A 26,312-nucleotide genomic window follows, 5' to 3' on the forward strand; every position below is an offset into this window, starting at 1 on the left:
CAAATGTTTCTGAACAGAACCTTGAATCTGCCTTTGTGTTTGAGAAGTGCTCTATAAATAAAACAACCTTGCTTTGCCTTCTGAATGTACAGTAGCAACCCTGTATGAGGAACTAGCAGCTGTAATACTGTGCTTAAAAGGGTTATAAGAAAGGATATACTGTAAGGTTGCAGTCATTCAGGACAGGATGAGTCAAAATGCTCATAAAGTGTCTGGTGAGCAAAGTTGGTGGAGGCAACATGAGCGATCCCGGTGGTCTTGTTTTACTGTCAGGCTGATTCTGTAATCATGAGTATTTTAGAGGCGAGATTGTCTTTCATATCTTTTCTTGTATTCTCATGTGTAAAGCATGTTGTTGTTTCGCAATCCGGCAGTTTCCCTTTCCACTGGCAAAAAATATTTACTCCTGAAAATTAGGAGGATAACTCTGTTCCAGGTGACATCTGGCTTGTATTAGAAGAACTCAAGTCTGTGTGTGTGTGTGTGTGTGTGTGTGTGTGTGTGTGTGTGTGTGTGTGTGTGTGTGTGTGTGTGTGTGTGTGTGTGTGCGTGTGTGTGTGTGTGTTTACATGTCTGTAGTAGGCTGTGAGGACATTCAAAACTACCTTTATGGGGACATTTTGACTTTGTAAGGACTTTTTGGTTGGAGTTAAGACTTGGTTTATGGTCACGTTAGAATTAGGTTAGGTTCAGAGTAAGGGTTAGGTATTTAATGGTGATGGTTAAAGTTAGGGTAAGGGATTAGGGAATGCATTATGTCTATGAGTGTCCTTACTACGTGTGTGTGTGTGTAATGATAATCAGAGAAGTGTATTGTTTCACTGTCAAACACAGACAGTGTTTGCCCACAGGGGAATCACACACACAGACACACACTGTATCTACACCAAACCTCCCCCTCGTATGTCTACTTTACATGCTGATATACTTCCTCCTCTCTTATGGCTGCGCACACACACATGATCCTCGGATGGAAAACTTCTCATTAATAGGTTTATCACTAACCTAAGAGGTCAAACATAGTGCATGTACAGTCTTACTCACTTGCAATGGGGAATCTGCTCTGATCCTTTACCGTCTGCTCAGAGCCTCCATGCCTCTGAACCCAACCTTTGGACCATGAACCTGCTCAGCGTATAAACCTCATGGCTGAATAAGTCATAGTGTTGGCCACTTTCCAATAAACAGACAGTCCGGTCGTTGGTTAATGAACGGATCTCCTTCTCCAAGGATTCATATTATGTGTTTATAGTCTTCTGTTGGGACCCAGATGTTTTCCTTTTCATTGGTGTGAAATCTCCTAGCAATCAGGGTAAACAGTCCATTGTTTAGTCTAAATGTAAAACACAGGTTTACATGACATGGCTCAAAATGAGCTGAGGAACATCATAATTATCTGGACTGTGTCAAGGCTTTCTGAGGCAATTTAACTATTTTACATGGATCATCATGCTGCTTTTGTGTTTTTATCTGAAACTCAAATGAATTCACTTCTAATGATTCATGGTGTAGACAAAAAAATCCACTTTGATTTATGCCAAACTTCATTTGAGCCTCTTCCTAAAACAGGTGTTATTGGCTTGTGCTTCTACGAGGGGCCTCCTTAAACCTCCAGTTTCTTCTGATTGGCTGAAAACCCTGATGCCTGGAAACACCCAAGGGGCATCCAGTCATGATGTCACCCACAGAAATCTGAACTCCCCCTTTTGAAGCCTCGAGATTCACAGTTTGGCCAGTGCCATGTTGATGTTTTGCAACCAATTCCCAGATGTCACCTGCATGCACACGCACCTATTGGACAATACCAGCTGTCAATCATGCTGTCATCCACGCATATGTGTTGTGCTTGAGAGAGATTTTCCATTCAAATTGAGTTATTTTTTAAGATGTAGCTATTGAATATATTTTTATATCCTGGTTGGCTTCAGGAGGAAACCAGAACACATTTTTTTATCTTTTTTTATTTTTTTACATATAGTCTATGGGAACACTTCATCTGGTGTGAAAGCCAGCACTTAGCCTTAATTTTTAAGGCTAAGTGCTAAGATAAAAAAAAAATAGTTTTAGTCTAAAATGATGGATATTTAATCTCACGTAACGTGGAAGAAGATTAAGGGATACATAGCATAAATTCCCTCATATTTGAAGCAATGACGCAGCACCACTGTCGTGAGATGCAAACAGATAAATGATTGTAATCTATTTGCGTTTCACACAATTTTGGTACCAGGAAAAGTATTTTTAACGTTAGCGTTGTGTTGTTTCTGTGTCAGTGTGGCGCATCATAAGCTGAATCTGAAGGCTCTTCAGCTTTATGGTTTTCTTCTCAGTGATTTTGTGGCGACATTCCTTCTCTGCCAACAATAGAACACTTTTTTCTCTCTCTCTCTTTGGACTGCAACATGTATGAGTGGGACCAAAACCTGTTTTGTTTGTGTTGTGTTCATTTCCCTCTCACTGTATAGTATCCCTTCATAGCTAGCTGTGAGCAGATGACACAACAGATGATATCCTGGAATCTGTGACGTGTTAAGTCTAGCCGCTTGTCACGAACAGGACAGGAAAATCTGTCGGAACTGTTTTCTATCATATCTCTCATCGTCATCTCAGATCAATCGGGCGCCTCATTTCAATATGGCACATACGTTCAATGAAAAGTCATACATCAGGAGACGTTTTGTAGAAGTGAAACAGCCACTGCTGCTGGCATGTGAAGACTGTAGGTAAATGTTTTGCATACAGTTATGACATTACAAGAAAACCAACTGTAGACCCCCGAGCCATAGAAAGCTGCTGGAAATGTTTTGTGTGTTGTTTGGAGCCATTCATTTTCTCAAACATACAGTATATCACAATTTCCTACACAAATTGTTGGGCTGAATCACAGCTACTAGTGAGGTGTAAAATGTACCCACTGAAAGCAGCTCCCTCCTCCCTCCTCCCTCTCTCTCTCTCTCCCCCCACACCAAGAATACTTCACCCATCTTTTCCAGGCAAGACTCCATGCAGGTTTTAGCAGTTCTCTCAGATGCATAGCCAGGCGCGGTAAAGCATAATAACACGTCAAAGAAGCTCACTACAGTAAAATGGAACATGCCTCAGGGTGGAAAAACACTTCAGGATTTCTTGCATCGCTCCTGAATTTATTGAGTGCAATGACCCCTAACTACTGCACAGGATTATGGGACAAGAAGTGAACAATGAGGGACGACCTTCATGATTTACCCTCTGAAAATCATTTGTGCCATAGAGAGTTCCCTTATCTTTTCAATGCTGTTTACAGGATCTTTATATAAACCATGTTTCATTGCTGCCGCAGAGTATTAGATAGGGGGATGTAAAAGCTACATAGCTGATATGCAAATATAAAGACATGAATACATGAATGAGGTGGACAAACTGAAGAGAAAAAAGTTTCAAGAATAAAGTTGTAGTAGTATGGGAATAAAGTTATAATATTAAAAAAAATAGTTTACAAGAATATTCATAATATGATTGTTTTATGTATCTAATGTATTATCATTATTAGTATTATTATTATTATTATTATTATTATTATTAAATAACAACAGAACGCAGATGTAAACAGTGATAGCCTGCAGTCGACCACTAGCAGCCATTTCTCCAAGTCTGTGTGATTCTTTCTTCTAAACAGACTTGCACAGTCTTTTCAAAGTCTTGATGCTAAAGATAATGTGGTGCGGATGTGACATCTGATCATCTGAGATTTTGCTTGAATAATAGCTACGACTTTATTCTCAGAAGATTAAACATTTCTTCAGTTTGGCCCCGATACTCCGTCATAGGTGGAGAAACTTCATATTTGCAAAATAAATATACAGATTTTTCCGTTACATAGAACTTGAAGTTAATGAAGTATGAACGGTTGGGGAAAAGCACCTTTGCTTTAATATGAAAGTAATTCAGAGGCTGATTTGTACCCATGGGTTATTTTTGGCTTACTTTTATTAGCTGTGAAAACAACTTTCCCTAAGCCTTCAGAAGTCTCCTGTAACATTGGTTATCATGCCACCGCTCAACCTGGATTAAAACAACCAGATCAACATAACCCCGCTCACAATTTAACCCTGAGGGAAAATTTAAATAACACCGAGGGAAACCAACACCAAACACTGATTCACAGCCTGGTAACATACCTAACACCTACAGTAAGCCCCGTCTCACCACTGCAGCACAAACATTCATGGCTTACCCACAGCTCACCAAGCCACAAATTTATGTCCCCATTTGTGTCAGGGCCCTGTCACGACTACACTTCCTGAGTGTCCCTTACAGCATGCCTTTGTTGTGTCGTGAATGGCAAAAATGGCCTCGTGAAACAAAAACCAGATACAACCAGAAATGGGATACATACTGTGTAGCACACATATGCTGAAATAGGTCATATATGCTTTGTTTTTTTTGTTGACTCTCACCAGCTTGACACAGGTTTTGAGCCTCAAAAAGAAGCAGTCACAGACAAACAATACACAAAAAAGACCAAGCTGCACTAAATCCCATTGGAACCTCTCGCTCTCCCTCACACACACACACACACACACAGACCCGGGCTGTTAAAGCATCCAGGCATGACAGATCACGCTGCCTCTCTATTATTACGTCATGTAAGGATTAAAAATGCATGTTTCCTGACACCTTAATTACCTCCGCCCACACCCTAGACACACAAACACCCAGATACAAACCTTTTGTTGGCACCAGCTCTTACACATCAACACACACACGCACACACACACACGCACACACACGCACACCACACACACACACACACACACACACACACACACACACACACACACACACACACACACACACACACACACACACACACACACACACACACACACACACACACACACACACACACACACACACACACACACACACACACACAGGCTCTACCTGTGGACAAAACACATCAACAGCACCCATAATGGTGGACGAGGTGCCTGAAGCCAGTGCAGCCGTCTATCCCTGAACACACCGCTGCAGGACATGCTGTACACTTGGCTGTCACACACCATAGTGATCCTGTTGCACTGACTCAGTGTGAACTTAAATGTGCCGCATTGAAGACAAAACCTATTTCCTGCAGGTTTGATTGACTGGATTAAATCTGGTGCAATGAATCATCATTCAGCAACATTATGCATGACAATGATCTTCCACCCTTCTTTCTGTCAACAAGGTTTATGTGCTGATGAGGAACATAAGGATCGCCGACTTTCAGCTGCCAGTTAATAGCTGAAAGCGGCCCATGCTTGGATTATTAAAGACTTCAGATGGACAGATATTATTCAGACTGGGATCAGTTCTCATGCACCTTGCCCACCTTATCTGGTGTTGAACTGATAGTGTTGCTAAGCAAAAACAGGAAGCACACATTGATGGGAAATGGAGCCGACTTTTGTTTAATGGCCACTTTTTTTTTTACTACTGAATCCAAGTGGTAGCAAACCCAGTTAATCCCTCCTATGATGTTATGGTGTATATATATATATACATATATACACATCTATATATATATATATATATATATATATATATATATATATATATATATACATATACATATAAACAAAATCAACCATGAGTCTTTTTCCATTGCTGGCTTCTTTACTGTTGGTCCTGCTTGCAACATGCACATTTGAATTTGCAGTATGAAATCATTTCATCACACTGTTTTTGGCACATTTCACCATTCCAGAAAAACAAAATGCAACCCATGCATGAGCAGAAGAGTCCTGTAAGACCTGCAAATTCCTGCAATTTATGAGTGAAGGTGTGCGTCAAGAGTCGACATTCAAGCGGAGGTCACGACTTGCTTTTCCCAGGGTAATGTATATAACAAACTGTCCAATTTTCATTTAGTTTTCTTTTCTTGTGGGTGTTAGTAGGAGATCAGCTATCCATCAGGGGTGAGTGGGAATGTCTTTAATGGCCGATCATATACTATACATTCTCCAACTAAAGATATCTTGTAAAATCTATTTATCCATCCAATCTAATATCTAAATGAAAATTTTCAGGTTGACTTTTCAGACTCAATGTGAATTTATTCTATTCTATCAGCCATTAATGAGAAGGTTGTACCATCAGGAACAAATGTCCATGAACGAATGAATTCCTTTGAAAGTTCTTCGTGCCTGTTTCGGTATCATCGTGTGTACTCCTTTATGATGACATTCTGCTGTTGAAACAAACTACATAAATGTTAACCCACATTTTCAGCATCCTTCAGAACTGATGAAATGCCAAGAAATGCGGGGCCTAATTTTCAGAAACCATGGAGTCTGCAGTTAATGACGCTGCGTGCGTCTTTCATCTTCCTCCCATGAGTTGTAGTGCAATCATATCATTAAAAGCTTGCAAGGAGGTCATTTATAAAGAGTGACAGGTTGTTGTTGTTGCTCACTGAACGGTAAGTGTGTACATGTACAGTATATACACAGACACGTTGTCTTCTCCTCCTTGTTTCCATCTTTCCTTCTGGCCTAGCACTGGTTCAGGCAGTGTGTTCTGAAGCATGGGAAATAATTGGCCATCCCTTTCATCACGGGATTACGAGAATAAATCTTCTTTCGGAGCAAAGCAGCACTAACAGTCATTGAAATCCTGTTTCATGGGGTATTATCCTGCAATTAATTGCTTTTTCCAAACGCTAAGCTCTTCTCTCCCGCTCATGTTCACACACTTTGATAAATTCAGTGCTGGGAGAGTCACTTTGGAAAAACGATGGATGTTATGGGATTTGTAGATGGGATTGAAAACAAATAACAGTTCTTACTCCACTCGCTCCACTCGCTCACCAGAAAAGTAATTAACGATCCAACCTCTTGTGTTTTGGCTGGAGGGGTGCACTGTGTCCTTGGTTATAGAAATAAAGATAAAACTGAGGATCTGCTCACCTGAGAATATAAATAAGTGAAGCCAAGTTAAAAGCAGATGCCTCTTTGAACAGCAGCAGTAGTTTATCTTTCATTAGGTAACGCAGAAGAGATGAATGTTGGATGACAGCTTTATGTGCCATCCTCTGAGGCACTGGTTGTACAATAATAACTTTTCAGTGAACTGACAAAATAAATCAAAGCAAGTCACACCTTGGTGAGATTGTGTGAGAGGAGGAGAAATACTTGCAAAATGAACTACTTTCCCATTGACTTCACTTGTGTACTTTGGGTTTATGGCTGATTAGGAAAGGCTAGCATGTTAAGACATAAACCTCTAACAGGGGAAGTGTTAATGATTTTTCCTGATACAACCACAGTTCAGTAAAAGTAACGAATAATAACCAGACTCTGATTGTTTTCTCTCAGCAGAGCCATCAATGACAGTCACTTCTTCTTTTCTCAATCAGTGTTTTCTCATTCCACTGAGGGTGACATCATGGACCAGGCCCGGGTCTGAGGCAGCTTGTGTAATCTCAGTGATGGGTCGGTGACAGTATGGTGGTGACGCGCGTATTGCGGCTATAACGTGCACGTGTGCACGCGCACACACACACACACACACAAACACACAATTGCCATCCACTTCCCATTAGCAACAGGAAACCCCTTGAGTCACCCTGGAGAGGAGCAAAGAGTATGTGGCTGGCTATTTCAGTGAAATCATGTGGTGAGGGGAGACTGCTTAAGATGGAGTTATGAAATTGTGTACTTCGTATGTGAGGGGAAGTGAGCTGAAGTTTTTAAGTGAAATCCTGCTGATGAAGTTTTGAGAGGAGCACTCGATAATATGTGATGACCTTTCCCGTGAATATGGTGTTATTGCACAAAGAGAGGATTACTGCACAGTTTCACTTTGAGTTTAATCAAGAAATGTACATTTCCTTATTCTGGGGCAGTACAGCATGATACTGGCTAAAGCTGATATTATGATAGTCTCATATAAGGTTAATCACAGTGTCCAGCTGGTGTCAATATTTGTGTTGTCCTTGTAGAATATACAAAAATGGACATCTTACTTACAGTCTTACTGTTTTTGAAGTGAAGCCCAGGGAGTACAATGGACGTAGCAGGGAGCCAGAATGATGTTAGCAAAAAGGGAAAATTCATTCTTCTCATTTGGTTTATAATGTTTTCAATAGAATATTATGTTAATTGTGTACATCATGTACCCACTGGTGTCTAGGGTGTGGGCCGGTCAATCTCAAGGCTTCACAGCTAGAGCTCGTTTTGAAACTAAGTCTATTTTTATGTACAGTCTAAGGTTGTTCCCATGTTGGAAATTCCCTTCCTGATACTTCATTTAGTGTGTAATGAATCATGTTATTCTAATTGCCTTTTCAGGACATGAAGCAGTGTAATGTGGTGTTCAGTTAGTCTGTGTGAGTAGGTAACAAGGAGTTATGTCAAATTGGAAAAAATCCCAAGTGGAAAAACAACAGAGGTGGGTGCTTTTATAGAAGCCATGGATGAATATGAAAATGTGAATTATTCTCTCCATAGTTTCCAAATCTCAACCGAGGGGAACACAGCAGGAGATCCTGTTGGCAATATTCTACCCTAAAAACACTAACAGGGGGATTATCATTTGGAAGAATGGGGTTTAATCCCTTTAGCAGTTTCCGCCAATTGTAGAGTCTATACTACACGTACTGGAGCTGTTCTGGAGGTTCATCAAGGCCCAACACGTCAGTAAAGCTGCTTTCTCACATGCACAGAAGTCCACACATTTACCTGAAATTTTCCAGGAGCACTCAAATGTCACATGAACTCAGGTGATAATGCAGCTTGAAAGATTGCAGCTAGTGAGTGGGCAAGTGTCCACTTGATACTAAATTATACAGGGTACAGAATTTATCCACAGCATTAAAACAGGTGACTGTCTATGGCTGATGCATTCACTGTGACTACACCATTTGACATTGAAAGCGCACCAACCAACAAAGCCTTGGTAATAGAATTGAGTGGGCTTAAAAAGTTCAAAAGAAGCCTGTATAATAAATGTCTTGAAATCAGCATGTTCTATTTTTGGGTGTTTACGTATGAAGTGAGGATTAGAGCTATATTTGTGCAACAGCTACAAGTTCTAAGGAAGCAGACTTCTTGTAAACACACTGCAGAAATTAAAAAAGAATTTTGTCTGCAGCCCAAAGCTTTACAACTTCTCAGAAGACCTTAGGGGAAGTCTTTATGCTGAGTGTGTGTAAACATGACAATTCCCCTGTGTGAGAACAAATTCAGTGGGTATAAATGTGCAGGTGTCAGGAAGAATGTGTTTTACTTAAACTGGGGTTTGAATTGCACAAATATCTTTGTTGCCAAAGACACAGTGTGTCCAGCCTAACCACACTAACTGAGGAGAGCAGATCAAAGAAACCGTGATGGACATATTGGGATAACTAGCAAAGGAAGGCAGCATTTCTTGGCCAGACGGCAGTCTGGAGTCCATCCACATGAAACAATCCCCCATCCCTGCTCCTGGTTTGACTGATTGTCCTCGAGGTCAGTCGAGGTTGTGAAAATATCCAGTAAAGATGGTTATAGCTCACGACGGACTCATTTTGGATGAGACCTTAATATTTGGGTTCACACAGTTCACAGAGTCTAGATTATATCATGATATACAGTAGACCAGATGCATTCTTGTAAAGGTTTCATAAAACCTTTTTCTTTTCCAAAAGGCAGAATGTACTCCCTGAATAGAAATGTGATCATTTTTATTGCAGACCTATAATTCAATATCCACTGACCAACTTAAATCTCCCTCACTCTGACATAGCTTTCATAGCACATTGTCTTCTGTGCAAAGATATGAGGGCTATTGTAAAAACATTTTTTGTAAAGAAAATAAATATCAAAGTAACAGTGGAACCAGGAAGGTAATGACTTAATTCTAACTCAACAAGATTCTCAAGAATGAGTATAATCACAATTCTTGTCATAGTTTAAATTGTTTTACATAAAGTGAAGTGAAGCATCGGTCACTGACACTGTCAGTTAGCAAGTTTTCTCACATCTCAGGCTTGATGAAAAATGATAAGAAAACAAAACGTCATATTCACCATATTAGCATAACTACTTCTGGTTTAAACTTAAACTATTTCTGGGCCAAAACAAGTTCACAATGACAAAATAATGGAGAGTTTTTTTGGTTTTCCCCATCCGTCCTTCACGACATGAATTCAGCATAGCTGTTCCCGTAAAAGCACCACTGCCATTTCAAGTAATTCTGCTGCCACACACCTGTCCTTTGAAAAAGATATGTGAGGTATTCATTTGTTTATTGTAACAAGTCAAAATGTCTGCGGTGAGAAAGACCGGCTCATTATAGAGAGTTAAAGTGAGTGTAGGGTTGCACTAGTGCTGCCAAGATTGAAACGTTTACAGTCCAGGGAGATGGCAGGTATTTTTTGTGGAAAGTTCCACAGTGATGTGTTAATTGTTTGGTTAATTTCTTCATTCACACAACAGTACATCTGTGAGCAAATCCCTCAGCTAGTGTGCAGCCGTGGCATGATATCATTTAAGTTCTGTCCATTTCTTCCGTCCACTTGTGTGTGCGTGCATACACATGTGCCCGAGAAGCTCAATTGAAGAATAATTCACGGTGATGGCTGGCTGTCAGCCAGAGCAAATTAAACTATTCTATTCTCAGAGTAGATCAATTCCCAGCCTCTCTTTACTGCTGCCAGTGGTGAGTGACTCAGCTAATTATAACAAGGGAGAGCGTGCCCTAAATACCGTTTTCTCCTCTAGCTCCTTGGTGTGGAGATCATGCAATCACACTCCTACACAGGCAGGCAGTGTATATATACACACACACACACACACACACACACATAACACACACCCACGTAACTCATGAGGTACACACCAGAGTCCAGCTATATAAACCATCTCCCACAAGTGTATTACCAAGCAAAATGCAACAAGAAGCGTGGTGTTAGCTTGTGTAATGATTCCATCACAAAACTTCAGTTACAGTGAGACAAATTTAACACTTTGACCAACAGGAAAAAGTCTCTTTTTTGGGGTTATATTCCCAAAGACCATGTATAAAAAGTTCCTGAAGCCAACACGTGGGCATTTTGAATAGCCACCAGGGGTCGACTCGCCTGGTTTCAAAAAAGAATGGATGGATAGAAGGATTTAATAATCTCAACTGCTATTTTTCAATAGAAACATGATGTTGATTTTATAGATCACGTGTCCCACAAAAGGAAATACGATGATAGACCAGTGTGACTGACTATGGGTGTCGTCCAATAGGCACCTGGTGGCAGGTGAACCGAAAACAAGTTGTCAGCCAATTTACAAGTCTCAAGAATTCAAAACAGGAGCTTAGATTCTTCTGGGTGACGTAAAACAAAGTTGGCACTGGACTCACCTAAACACTGCGTCATATAGAGAAGCTATAAACAAACATCATCACTTTAAAGTACTGGCACACCAGATCCAGACTATTGTCTATAATCAATAAACCTTTGGGCCAATTGTACTACTTCCACTCATTCCCACAGTGGCTGCTCACACTGCTTTTGTAACTTAATCAAAACAGCCAGGGAGACCGCTGTGACAGAGGAAACCTGTTCCCATGCCTGCTTGACGGCATGACAAACACACTTGCTCACAGTGACACACACGCATCAATCAGGTGGTGAATCACCTTATCCGTAGGACTCGCACTGCACATGCCACGCACCAACTCTGGAGTCATTTAAATCACCGTTGAAGCGACACTTGTTCCAGCAAGTTTTTGCCACCCGATTGTTTGTTAGTGTTTGTGTTTTCTGGTTTTCTTTTTCTGATCTGTTCTCAACTGTACAGCGACCTTGGGTTTTGTGAAAGGCGCTTTATAAATCCAAGTTATTGTTATTATTATTATTATTATTTTGCACAAAGAAAAAATGTGAGGCTGAAAAATAACATCATTTCAATGGAATGAAATGTTCATCAGCCTGCAGATGCAGAGACAGGTATGTGTGAGATTTTTCTGAGGGCAGATGCAGAGACCTGGGCAGGCGAGTAACGTCTGTTGGAGGGAATTGTGGTGGAAATAAATGATTTGGAATGATTACATGCTTCTGTTTGAGGGGCTGATGGTGCATTCACACACAGGCCAGCTGGTGCTCCATGTTTTAGTGAACACTCACTAAAGTCTCTACACTGCTGTCACTGTTCTGGTTCAACCTAAAGCACGGCAAAGAAGAAAAAGAGAACTATTGTGCAACAACCACATGGTCATGTGTATCTACACACCCTGACAAACACACAAATTAAACAAACACGTTTAATTACGTCATGACCTCAGATCATCAGCACTGAAAGAAACCGTCTTTGTACTATACATACATTGTACTTCACCCTTCAATTTCTGGTCCTTACATCTTGAAGTAATGGTCCATAGTTCACTGATTATATGTTTTTTCAAGAATATTGCACAATTTTAACAGAACGCACCGGATCACGTTGCTGTCGTGCAGAATTTGGGTATACGTGTAGCTCTTAACTTCAGAGCCAGCTGCTGTTGTTTACAGGGCTGCACTGGCATATTTTATGTGAACACTTATAGCCCAGCACCAATAAGTCTTTATAGGGTGAGTCATATCCACATAACAAACAGGCCCAGCATGGGAAAATATCATGGTGATGTTAAAGCTAGAGGCTTATACACTAAAGCAACGCTGCATTGGCCAAAACATTTGTTATTCAGAATATTTTGTTGCAACTGGTAATAAATGGCAATAAGGCCTGCAGCTGAGTCACACATGCAAGTTTTAAAGTGTGTTAATTATTGTCTAAGAGTCGGTCATGATAAGTGATCGTTTCTTCATTTCAAATCAGGAACTTAGACTTCACCATTGCACCACAGACTCGATGACATTGAAGTGTGGAGCATGTGCTTGTGCAGCCTTGTGTGAAAGGTAGTGTGATACAGCAGACAGTTTCATCAGAGACCAGCTAAGCTCAAGACGGTGCCGTTACAAGATTGCTCAATGGTTGTGTCACCAGGAGGCTGGACTGCGTTTGAGCTCAACATCACCGGAGCTCACTCACTCTCTGGCGCTCTGTGAGTGAGGCACTCTCTTTTTCTCTCTCCGTCTGTCTCTCTCTCTCTCCCTCCCTCATGCCCCTTCTCTATCTCTCTCCCACTCTGTCTCTCTCAGTCAGGTCTCTGGGGAGTCAGGATTTTCTCACCAAAATTACACAGACCTCAGAGCCACGGACTTTCACTCTTTAAAAGGGACGCCGGTTGGATTATTACGAACAGTCGCCGTGAGTGAACTTCAATTTCCATCAACAACAACAATGAGTTTCTCGCGGGGGAATATTGGTGCGCACTGTGCGTAATTCCATTTAAATACACTATCCTGAAAGACGCTACGCTCTCGTCTGTTGCCTTCATGGTGAATCGGTCCATCAGGATGAACTTGCAGTGGGGCAGTCCGGCACCTTGCACTCGCACCACCGTGAGAGTCGCGCACAAGCGGCTGGACTCGGACGATCAGCCGCCGGCGAAGTGCGCCAGGCTGAGCGCGGAGGCGGACACGCAGGGACTCCTCGGCACCGCTCCCGGTTCCCCGGTCAGCCCCGTCGCAACCCCTCTCTCGGCGACCCACCAGGGACCGTCCCGGATAGGACCGTTTCTGCTTCTGCCTCTGCTGGACCGGGAGAGCATGCACAGCGCGATGAACACAGACACCGGCGATGAGCTGCTGTGCAAGGTATGTATGTGCAGTCCCTCTGGTTGTGCAATATCTTTGAATGAATGGTGTTTCAAGACACCGCGTTGCTCAACAGCCTGTCTGACATGTCATCAGTATTTAGCCGTCTTTTTACCAAATGTCATGCTCACGCGAAATGTGTCACAATTTGCGTAATAGTCATGTTGTTTCGTCTTTATTTACCATTTAAGGCTCTGTGCTCATTTTCAGCTGTTACTATAGACCAGGACTATACGTTATGTATGTTACCTGTACTGTGGTGTGGAAACACTGAGGTCCACCTTTCCCTGGCACTGTATCACTCCGAGTCTGTCAAATCGGCTTATTTGCATACGCGTCACTACAATACGCCACAGCGTGACACACAAACATGCAAAAATGGAAGGCAAAGGAAAACAATCACGAGGGAGCCGCACTGTAATCCGTGTATTTATTCTGCAAGATAGACCTGCAGGCGTTTGACTCCACTGATTAATAAAGTTAATCGCTTGGTGCTTTGGTGATTCATTTACCATGTCCCTGCAGAAGCAGTATACTAAGCAGGAGTCAAAACAGATCTCGCTATACTCTTTTTTATTAACTGGATGACAGATTTGCAAGGTTTTACCTCGGATGCTCATTAAAAGAACATAGTGACCGACCTCTCCACCACTCTCATTCTTCCCCCCTCCTCCTCATGCTCACTAAACTCCTTCCTTCCTCTCCCTCTTCCTCCCATCTTTCTCCCCCAGGTCTTTGATATGGGGGTATATCAGGAAAAGATCAGAGCCTACGGGATCCTTCCTGCCCACAAGAATGTGGCAGGCATCAGGGACATCATCCTTGGTGAATGCAAGGCCTACGTGTTCCTAGACAAAGACTTTGGGGACATGCACACTTTGGTGAAGAGCTGTCGCAGGCTTGACGAGGAGCACGCCTGCAGACTCTTCCGTCAGGTGGCCCTGGCTGTGGCGCACTGTCACCAGGCTGGGATCGTGCTGGGCGACCTCAAGCTGCGCAAGTTTGTCTTTGCTGATGAGAAAAGGTGAGATCACAGAAACATGCCACCCAGGTATCTGAAAAGTGTCTCACCTTTGCTGAACAATCCACTTTTAGCTTAGTGTCGCACTCATTCAAATAATATCTCATCCGGCTCCAATATTACCAGTCAACTTTATTTGGATGCTGTCAGACTTGAATACATGCAGAGTAGTGGGATGTGCCAAGAACAGAGCAAACATGGCAGCAGCTGATGCACACTAGCCATGTGTGCAGATACTCTTGTGGGCACAGAGAGAGTAGGAGGTTCTGTACTTGTGGAGGCAGACTGCATAGCTTCCCAGATTTTCACCCTCTCTGTCTGTCTCCCTTTCTCACTCTGGATGTGTCTCTTTATACGTGTGTGTTTGTTGTAAGGTTTGTTTTGCATGCCTGCATGTGTGAATGTAGTGGGTGGTAGTTTGGCAGAGCTGCGAGACAAGGCCGGTGAATGAGACAATCATCCCCTTCTGTGGACACATTTCTCAGAATATATGTATTACTCATTATTAATTCATAAACATACTTATGCAGCAGAATAAGTGACGCTTCCATCAAGGATTCATTCACTTTTAGCCATGAAGGAGATGATCAAAAGACTAGTCTTTGAACTTCCTCCCACACCCCCATGCACACACACACAAACATGCCTTGTGTGTATCTCTGAGTTAGTGCATTCTCTCAGGAAGACACACAAACCCCTGCTTACAAAACTATTTGTCGCCTCTTTGCCCTTGCGTCACTGTCTTTCCTGTAAGTGTCCAGTGATCCCACCCCACCCCCGGCTTTCCAAAGGCCTCTTCTCTTCGTGCAGATTTTTCAGCAGTAACATTCTCCAGCCATGACCTCTGGCTTTTCAGGGTCATGCTAGATGAATGAGTGCAGACAGCCAACGAGAGAAGCTGAAGTTGGTTGTGTCCCTCCGATAGCTATACAGCTGCAGAGCGATGAGTCACAGTGTATATGTGCAGAGAGGAGCTGTGTGTGTGTGTGTGTGGGGGCTGCATAACTCACTTTGTGTGTGTTGGTCGTATGCATGCTCATATGTGTAATGATTACACATATGAGCTGTAAAGCTGTGGTCCATTGCAAGCTTGAATGGCTGTAATTCAGTATTTTGTTAGTAGAGTTACAGCATTGAAATATTTATGCTGTTAGACTGACATGCAGGACCCACTTGAGCCAGAGGATGTGGAATGACATCTTTAAAAACAACAAAAAACCACACACACTTCTTTTTTTCCAAAAAAAAAATTCACGCTTTGGCTTGAGACAAACTGCAGCACGACTAGAAAAGGACAAAGCTGCAGATTTGGATGATAACATCAAATGGCTGCATGACATCATGGACTTTGACCCCCCCCCAAAAAAAAAATGTGTTGTGCGCACTGAGATTGCTGCCTCCATCCAATCGCACACAGTCTTTTGACTCACATCAACATAATAATGTATATGTCTCCTTGAGATGCAGCGCATGACTTCATTAATTCAGTCACATTCTTCCAAACTCACAATCAAGTCAATCTTTCAAACACCAACATGTACCACTGTGATGCAACATCTCGGCTAACAATGCAGCGCTCCGACTGGAAAAGACACTCGCGACAATTTGACAAATGCTGTAGTTTCTATTCACACACACACACGCACTCACAGTGCAGTTGAAAAAGCCAGTTTAGAAAAGGTGACTAGCACTGAGAGGCATGCAGAGCTTCACTGCCAGGCCAGCCTTCCTGTGCGTCACTGATGTGGCAACAGCCATTTGAGGGTAATTATGGGATGGCTGGCGCCGTGAGTGTGGGACCCAGGTGCAGATAGCCTTGGCTCAAGGAAGAGGGAGAGAGAGAGAGAGGAGGAGTAGAAAAGATATGTACTCTCAACAGAAGGATGAGTCATTCTCTCCACCCCTCCAACTCTCTCTGTTCTGTTTCCTTTTCTGTCTTCATCTCTCTTTCACCTCTCCTGACTTAGCTCCTTCCCTATCTCAGTGTTTAAATATCAGTCTCTCTATCTTGGCTGTGTATTTCTCTCTCTCGCTGCTGTCTTGACAAGTGTGTGTCTTACAGAGTTAGCCCCCCCATGATTGTGTGATAAAATAGCACACTTCTGTATGTGTGTGTGTTTGTGTATCTGACTCACTCTGTGTGTCACTGAATCTCAGGAGACATGAGCAATTTTAACTATATAACATTGCTCATCTGTTGCTATAGGAAATGTGTCCCTACATCTAATATTTTTAGCTGTCCCCTTATTCAAGTGTTTTCAGTGATAACAAATGTACTCTCACAAACTTCACTGAACCAGCATTGAACTAAATGTACATCCTGTGAACGGCATGGCTAAATTTAGTATTGTGTGTGTGAGAAGAGGAGGATGGGTTGCGCTGGAGTCGTGTATATTTATGTGTGTTTATGTGAGCATGTGTCGGGAAGTTATTGGAAATGTGCTTCTCAGACGGGTCTCCCTGTTGTGCATTTAGGTCATAGTAAGTTCACTGGTTTGTGTGTGTCCCCATCCGTCTGTCCACAGTTTAACGATGAATGAGCGACAACGCTTTTTTTTTTTTCCATGATGCAATCTGTGACTTACATGTAACAGATCTCTGAAATGTTTGACAGTGTTAAACAAAGTTACTGTTCGAAGTACACACGCGCGCACACAGTGTCTTGTACTTTAAAAGCTATCATGCATGGGAACTCGGAGAACAGTATTTTTAACAACATGACATTCAACGTTCAGCGAAACGCACATTTGTAAGAGCAGTTATGAACATCGTGTTCTTAGGTTTCACTGTTATGTGTAAAGTTACTTTCTGCACAAGATAACAGATGATGTCATTGTCATGGCATCTCTCCCTCTCTCTGCACCATCCTAATTTACAGCTCGACTAAAGCACAAAGTCAAAGCCGCTATTGTGTCAAATTGGGTCTGAGGCTCAAGGGTATGTGTTGTAATTGGACAAAAAGCAAACGGAAAACTCGGCTAAACATGTTACAACATCTTCTTAAATGCCACAGGAAATGTCCTGACCTTATTTTTGCGTTTTCATCACAGGACACAGGTGAGACTAGAAAGCCTGGAGGATTGTCGTGTCCTGGAAGACCCAAACAATGACTCCATGTCAGACACCCACGGATGTCCTGCTTACGTCAGCCCAGAGATCCTCAGCGGATCTGCGCCATATTCTGGGAAGATGGCCGACATGTGGAGCATGGGCGTCATGCTTTACACCATGCTGGTTGGTCGTTACCCCTTCCACGACCCAGACCCAGCCACGCTGTTTACCAAAATCCGCAGAGGCCAGTGCTGTTTGCCAGAAGGCTTGTCGCCCAAGGCCAAGTGTCTGCTCCAGAGCCTTCTGCGGAAAGAACCATGGGAGAGACTCACGGCGAATGAGCTGCTAGCTCATCCATGGTTCCATCAGCCACCGTTATCACAGGAAGTGACTCTGGGTGAACAGGAAGTCAGCTCAGCAGAACAGATGGTGCCATCCTTTGACGTGGAAGAGGACGATAATCTGTTCTGCTGACGAACTTTATTAAGCCACGTCAGGCTGAGGGACCAAAACAAACATTGCTATGAGGGATTTTTTTTTTTACATTGGCACTTTTTAGAGTCATTTGTCTTCGGTTGTGTGTATATACATCCTCTAGCTTTCTACAAAAACACACTGTACTGTATTTTGTTGTTGTATTTGTGTTACTTGCTAAGGGCATTTCTCACAATGATCACCTCATTGTGTTTCTATATGTGTGTGTTTTTGAGATTATTTGGTGCTACAAGAAATAAGGACTCAAAACTTGCCAGATTATGTTCACAAAATAATCTCCATGGGCTACTATGAAAGAATCACAGAAATTTCATTCCTGGCAAACAGTGGTCACCAATGCTTGGACTCCTAAATCTGCAGAATGCATTAGATTAAGTCTGAAAGGGAGGTAAGCATGTCTGGATGTTGTTCCTCTCACTCTCCGACCAGACTGGAGGCTCCACGGCTGACTCACCGACCGGCACGAGGAGGGCCGAGAACAAGCTTGACATCTTGCAGCAAAGCAGTGACAGAGTGAGAAAGACGCTTTAGCAGGGGACTGATGTGTCACACTCAGCAGGAATCCACAAGTGTCTCACTGCCAATCTGGCAACCTTTCATCAAAATGGAGAATATTTTACAAATCTCACACCAAGCACAGAAGAAAGGCAGGGTGTCGCTGGTGTAGAGTGACTTTGTCCCACACGCGCACACACACACACTCACACTTACTAGTGACACCAGGCCAACAGTTAAAATTAAATATTTCACTATTTTTAAAAGCTCGCTGCATAATGAATAGTTAATGCAAAAGTTTCTTCCGAACAGGAGGTGTCTATTAACAGGGTCAGACTGTACAGATTTGACTGTGATCATTTTGCTGGAAAGCTGTGGGAGCAATTAGGCACTGCTAAGCTCAACACTAATGCTTCTAGTTTTAAAAGAAAAAAAAATACTGGGAGCAACTCTGTTTTGGGTTTTTTTTTAAAGACCGTCTCCTGTGTCAGCTACAACAGAGGCAGGAGACAGTTTGATCTCACTTAAGCCTGGAGGCAATTTAAAATAGACAAGGACAAAGGGAAAATGCAAAGAATTCAAGTGGAACTTCCCTCTAATGTAAAAAAACATTTAGTTTAGTGCAACAATACTTGTATACTTTAAAAGGAAAAATCCATGAAATCCGGAAGAAAAAAAAAAAGCATTACCTAAAATAAAGGCTCTCATATTTGAGCATTTGGAGCTGTTCTGTTCGTTCTGTTGGAACATTGTGTTGCTTTAACAAAGCCGAGCTGTGCTAAGTGTTGTACCCGTATCACTGTTTCATAAATTGAGTGGATCTGAATCAGTCACTGTCAGGCGATGTTTGATGTTGGTTGTCTGACGATGACTCAGCACTTGAGTGTGTCTGCAGAGAACGGTCCTGACCTTGACAGGCAAAGTCTGTTCTGACGCTTTCACCTCTTTAATGGTACTGTTTATATATTTTTTTTCCCCCTCCTTTTTTATTTTTATAGTTGAAAGCCGTGGATCCATGGAGACTAGTAATCGTAGTTAGTGACATGATGTACCACGTGTCGTCCTGGACTGTGACAGGCGGATGCAGCGTTTCAGGGACACCGAGCCTTTCAGGCTACTGCAAGTCTGCAGCCAGCTATTTCAGTTTGATACAGTCAAATGGTAGACTTAACATATTGTTGCTGTTAGTTCATTATTTTCACTCATCTGAGAAAACAGAGGGGAACAGACTTGTGATAGTTTGGACCGCTTCTCGAAGAAAAGTAATTTAAGAGGTTCAGGATTTGTTTGTTCGGCTCACACATTTAGAGTCACACGTTCATGTGGCATGTACAGTGAATGGACATGGGTGCACAAACTTAATATTGCACTGTGAATTATGTATATGTGACAGAACCTAGCGGCTTTCTTTTTGGTCCACACAGGTGATACACAAGAGTTATAATCATTGTATAAAGGATGTAAATATGTACTGTATATTTGAAATATGCGTGTTGAATAAAGTTCACATTTTTTCATTTTCATACAGATTTTTTAAGTCATTACTGCTGCTCGTCTTCCTCTGCCTCCCTCTTTCTTTTATTCTCAGTAGCACACAAACACAAAGTCTTGCGAACACCTGCACATTATACAGCTCGACTGCATGCCTGAAAGGCTTCCCTGCAAGAATTCGACCCACACCGCTCCTCATCATTTTCTCATTTTCTTCAGTGCTTTCAATTTCATCTTTGCAAGCAGAAACAAAAAACCTCTCTCTCTCTCTCTCCATTGCTGCCTCAAACCATTTACTCTTCTCTGACCTTTGTGTAACGCAACATTTAACTCCTCAAAACACACAAAAGTTAATAATGGGTCAGGGTCTTTTCCTGGAACACACAAGGGGGAACATACTGTTCTTTTCAGTTTCAGAAGCATCACAAGTGACACGAGGTCCCATCATCGGACCCTGGCTCCACTACTATTCCCACTTTGACATACAAGTGCTTGGCATGTTTACATACCACCCTAGGCATGGCTGGCCAGAGCTTGCGTAAGCATTGTGTGTTCGCGCGTGTGTGTACATGCACATACCTGCCTGCATGTGTATCTGAGAAATAGAGCACGGGTGTCGGATTAAGTATCAACAGGAAAGCTGGGGTGCCTCTGTAGCTGCCAAACTGATGATTGCCGAACATGTCAGAGTCGGGGAGGACAACAGGGCCCCATCAAGTAGGCAAATAATGAGTCAGATATTAAGTATTAAGTAAGGCCTAATGGGTGTGTGTGTGGTAAACAGAGTTGTGTTGCGTTATACGAGTGAAGACCTTTCTCATTATACATTAGGGTCCATCCACCCATTATCTGATCTGCTAATCCTTTGAGGGGAGCTGACCCCAACTTACATTTGTTGAGAGTGCACAGTGAACAGGTCAGCAGCCAATCACAGAGCCTCACAGACAAAAACAGATCTCACATCAATTCACTTCTATTGTCAATTTCAGAGTCTCCAGTTAACTTTACCTTCATCGGTTTTGAAGAAGGTCAGAAGATTAATTGCTGAGTAAATATTCAGCCATAGTGAAATGACCACTTAAATGAGAATGAGAAGCTAGCATGCATGTAGTTTAACTGGTCCAGGAAAGAACATTTGAAATAGAGGAAAAGAGGGCCCAATTTAAATTCTAAAATCCACCCATCCTTAAAAGGTCTAGGGTGTAAAATTCTAGTGTGTAAAATATTTGTAACAAATGGAGAACCCCTCCCTTTCCCAAGCATGTGGGGGAACTACAGTGGCCTTCATGTATCGGCATGGATGTTGTTCTTCATTTGCATAGTAAGCTTCGGTTTCAAAATGCAAACACATGCTCTGTCTGGTTTGACCATTTGGGCTGTTGCACAAACATGGATTTGCAGGACAGCGGCCTTTGTAAAGCAAGGTCCTTGCCTAAAGAACATATTCAGTGAAAAAGGCTTATTTTAACGTTACTAAAAGTAATTTTTTAGTCTAAAAGGTGACCATACAATGGCACAAACATACTTATGAGTAGTAGGTTGAATTTCTGGCAATAAACCCTGCTAAATGTTACACACTGGACATTGTTACACTTTAAAACTAAGAGTCTGACATAACTAGCTATTAAATTTTATTCTGTGAGCTTTAAAAAGGTGGTGGTTTCTTGTTACTTCTTGCTTGCCGTTTACAGCCCTTGTGATAAGCTACGCGAGGCCGAGCCGACTGCTGCTTATATCATGAAGTGATAGTGGTGTTGTGTTCTCATCCAACTCTGTTTCCTCCAGGGTCAAGTTTGTCGTCAAGTGTGATCAAGTTTGATAGTTGAGTAAAATGAGGTTACTTGTTAAGAAATAAGCTCCAGTGTACCGTGTGGTTTTTCTGTGTGAGCTCATCCTGTCTCTTGCCCACAAGTGTAAACATTTTATTCCTTGTAATCGGGATCATTAGTTTCCCAGCCCCACAAAAACAACACTCACAACTTCCTCATGATACGGTGGATGCCACGCACACTGCACCGTCATCAGGAATTTCCTTGATCCTCAGTGAAAAAACAGAAGTGACAGCATGTGCTATCAAAGCCACCTACTGAATAGATACCACTGAGTAATTTGAACGTTTGTGAAAGGTGCACATACACCGAACAGGGAAGTGAAGAAGCAGATGTGAGATTTGACAGCTATGACACCTGCTTACAATCCCCACTCTGTGATAATGTTTGGTTTGGTGCTTCTTGCTGTAACTTTCTAACACATCCAGGCTCAAACTGATGCAATGGAAACAAGGAATGAGCACATTTATTTAATAATACAACATTGGTGAGGGAATCTGAGGTATTGTGTTCATCATAGTTCAGTTAGGAGACTGTGTGCAATAAGTTTGGTATTTTCTACTGTTAGGATTCACAGAGGCCTACCTGAGATTCATTTGAAATGAGTTATGTTGTTATCTCCACCGCCATCTTGTGGAGAAATGGAAAGCTGCAACTTAGTGTCTGTAACTCAGTTATGTGTCTTCATATGCTGCAACTCTGAGAGATTATTTTCTAAAAGAATACTTACAACTTAAAAATATTTGACATCAAGAACATTTAAAACGATAAAATCAAACTGAGTGGAAAATTGATGTGGAAGAATCCTCATGCTTTCAATGCTATTTTCACTAATCTATATAAAAGCATTGTGCTTTATTCCATTACATAACAAATCCATTGTTAATTTGCTGAACATGTTGAGGTTATTAAAGGTTCTATGCTATAAAATTAAGGTTTAAATTATTTGGTTAAAAACATTTTATCCACAATTATTTCCATAATTGGTTCATCACATTTTGAGTTCTTACCCAATACATGGCACATTCATATATTTAAGGAACTTCCTCATATTTCTGTTATTGACTTCCTATGTTTTCACATTGCTGCAGTTCCTTCTGCAGCTTGATCTGTAAACCAGTCAATTATGTTTTATATTTATAGTTAGGAAGGCGTTTTGTCATCCATGTACTTGCACAGACGCGAAAAAAAACAAACAGCACTGATGGGCTACAGAAAAAAAAAATGTTCTCATATCTTCAATGGATGAAATAATCAGCACATTAATCAGCACATGACACCAGGCAAAGGCATTTGCAAGCCCTCTATAGACAGAGTTTGCGAAATGAAAATGGAATAGCATCATGTTTCATGTTTCTCTGACAGCGTGAGCCACTGCTGGAGGTAAATGGGAAGTGTGTTGAGTGTTGTCTGGGTCAACAGCCTTTTTAAACACCAACAGGAGGGGAATGGGGGCGCATTTGTCTGATGAGGTTATTTCAAGCAAAGTGGCTCCCACGGGCTCTGTGTTATCATCATGACTATTTCCTATTCAGACTAAAAGGGAAACAAAAACATTGTTGAGATTTAATGGCACAGCCCTGCAGGTCCTCTGCTTTACAGGGTTTGTTTATCACGACTTGAATGAATTAGAGCACAAAAATAAATCAAGCGATTTAAGTTACCAACTGTTTTGTGACCTACTACTGATAAATAAGCTTGTGCTAATTCATTTACAGTAAGAATCCACTTTTATAATGAGCCCCGAGGCTCTGCAACTGTATAACAATTTGCCGTTAGATTATATTTCTCTGGTACGGAGACCAAGCATTCATGTTTAATCCATCAAACAATGCTTGGGGCTGAGTTTTGTGTTGCATGGATTAGCACCTGTGGCTAATGTCAGACTCCTGATGGATGATGATATGGCAACACATGTCCAGAAGAGGGCAGTGCTTTCATCCATTAGATTAAGTTATTTATCCAATTAAACGGTCCTTTCTCACAAGGGGCAGAAGGATTCAGTGATTTTTTTTCCCTCTCCATATGCTTGTGTTTCTCTGAATAAAACAAATGCATCTGGCAAGATACACTATTTGGTCATTGAATAGGAGAATATGTCCTATACAAACTTTATACATTGAATATTTTTATTTGAGACAAACAACCTCATCCTTGGGTTGTAGATTATCTGATATTGTTTTAATTGTTTGGTTGTAAAATATCATGCGTCCACAAAAACAATTAGGCAGTTTTTGCCCCAGTTCAGACACATAAAACAGTTCTTCACTTTAGCCTTGAAGAACTGCAGTCAGATGTAGTACATTTATAGTTTTCAGGAATGCTGAATTGCAAGTGGTTAAATGTCCTTGACAGGAAGGAGTACTCACTTGGTTATCGTGTTAAGGTTCTGTATATACATACATATGTATATATAAATATATATGAATATAAACACACATATACATATATATATATATATATATATATACACACACACACACACACACACATACATACATACATATATACACATACATACACATATATACTGTGTATATAGATAAGAGGACTGAATTTGAACTCCAACATTCCTGCAACAAATACCTGCTCAGTATCAATGAAGTTATCTTTGTTCAACATCCTACATTCACTCATTATATCCATTCATCTCTCAAGCAGAGCAGAGAATAGGAATAGGCTGCGTGTAATTTCATCCATTTAAAAAAAAAGTTTCTTTATGAAGACAAAGGCAAGTACCACAGCATTTTCTGAAAAATTCCATAAAAGCCAAGAAGACCTTGAAATACCACTCTGAATCATCTGAATTTTAAATTCTATACTCCCATACAGTAATGAGGTCAGAGTCATCATTCCAGCACACACCAGCATGCAGATCATCACAAGTAAAGCCCAGATAATCCAGCTTGTCAGAACTTTAATCAGACTGAATCTACTGCAAAAATAGCCACACAAGGGAAACAGTCTTAAGTGTGCCTTATCAATGCTGTACTGTAAAACCATGTTTTCCACATTTGTATTGTTTAAAAAAAAGTTTTTCCTAAACTGTTGACATTTTGAATATCAAACATGTTTTTGACACAATTAAGACACTAAATTAGAAATGCTGTAGCCATCTCCTCAAGCACAATAGTATTTTTGTCTTCCCTCTCATTCATGTCTCTCGTGCTTCATGGGGCACATTATCTTGTGTTTCTAGGGCTGCTTTGTTCAAATGACGCATTGCCAACTTTTTACTTCTCCCTCACTGACCCTCATGTTTGAACACCAATCTCTGTAGACAGATGCCTGTGAACTGAAGTTATAATAAATCAGTCGGTCCAACCATGTGTTTATTATAAGATAATAAAAATAAATAAGAAGCCAAAACAGATGGTTTTCCCATGTTGACAACCAAGTTTGGTAATTTGATTTGTCTGTGAGCAATATCACTAAAAAGAATTTGATTACATTTTCTGAGGATGTAAGTAAAGAAATAATCAGATTCAGGGTTGTTTTTTTAAGCAATTGTTAGTTTAGTGAGATGAGATGAAATGGGAAATGTACCAACACTTGAGGTTCTTACACTCTCAGAATGCTCTCTCCAGTTGAAGAATTGTGTTGTGTGACATTTTGGGGCATCAAGTAGAGATGATACAGGAGCAATGCAGACTCCATTGTAATCTTAAACCATTTGTGGAAAAATGTGGAGTTGACAGGAGAGCTAGGCAAGCCAGGCCCATTACGCAGATCCAAAACATCAGTACAAAGAAATGAAGCAACAGTACCTGTTTTTAACCATATCAGTTATGAAGAATTCCATTGATTGTGGTGGTGTGATTCCTCTGGGACGGATGGCAGCAGTAGTTTGACCCTTTAAGAGTAAATGCAAAGGGAAGACAAAGAAGAAAAAATATATACTAGATTAAAGCAACACATGGACAACAAGGGCAGGTGAAGCATCAGGTCTAATGTCATTTGTTTTTCCGCTTGAGTCAGTTCATCAGGGACAAAAGCCACTTTGCAGTTTGAAAACAACCAATCACAACAGCGTGATGGCATTTTAATGCTAAATAATTTGGAAATAGACGTGACATTAAAATGATAGATCAGCAGTTTCTCTAACTGAAAATAGTGCACTAGCCAAACAGATTATCTGAAATTAAACAGAGACTAGAGTGTGAGAGGATTTGCTCTTCAACCCAAGACTGTGTCAAATAAATGAGTATACAATGATGATGGCTGCAGCTCATCAGGC

General features: G+C 41.3%; 1 protein-coding gene and 1 long non-coding RNA gene across 2 annotated transcripts in view; one reads left to right on the forward strand and one right to left on the reverse strand.

The window, feature by feature from the left end:
- The window catches only part of LOC122786421, a 60,321-nt gene that overhangs the window by 33,634 nt on the left and 375 nt on the right, over positions 1-26,312 (reverse strand). Inside the window, exon 2 of the long non-coding RNA XR_006362444.1 lies at positions 25,843-25,928. This is a non-coding gene — a long non-coding RNA (uncharacterized LOC122786421). The remainder of the gene's footprint in view (positions 1-25,842; positions 25,929-26,312) is intronic.
- On the forward strand, positions 12,841-20,278 carry trib1 (tribbles pseudokinase 1). The gene is made up of 3 exons (XM_044052707.1): positions 12,841-13,693; positions 14,425-14,717; positions 17,765-20,278. Exons 1-3 carry the CDS (start codon positions 13,373-13,375, stop codon positions 18,237-18,239), a joined length of 1,089 nt encoding a protein of 362 aa, XP_043908642.1. The 5' UTR covers positions 12,841-13,372; the 3' UTR covers positions 18,240-20,278.

The sequence above is a fragment of the Solea senegalensis genome, linkage group LG20 (genome assembly GCF_019176455.1).
Source record: "Solea senegalensis isolate Sse05_10M linkage group LG20, IFAPA_SoseM_1, whole genome shotgun sequence".
Classification (NCBI taxonomy): domain Eukaryota; kingdom Metazoa; phylum Chordata; class Actinopteri; order Pleuronectiformes; family Soleidae; genus Solea; species Solea senegalensis.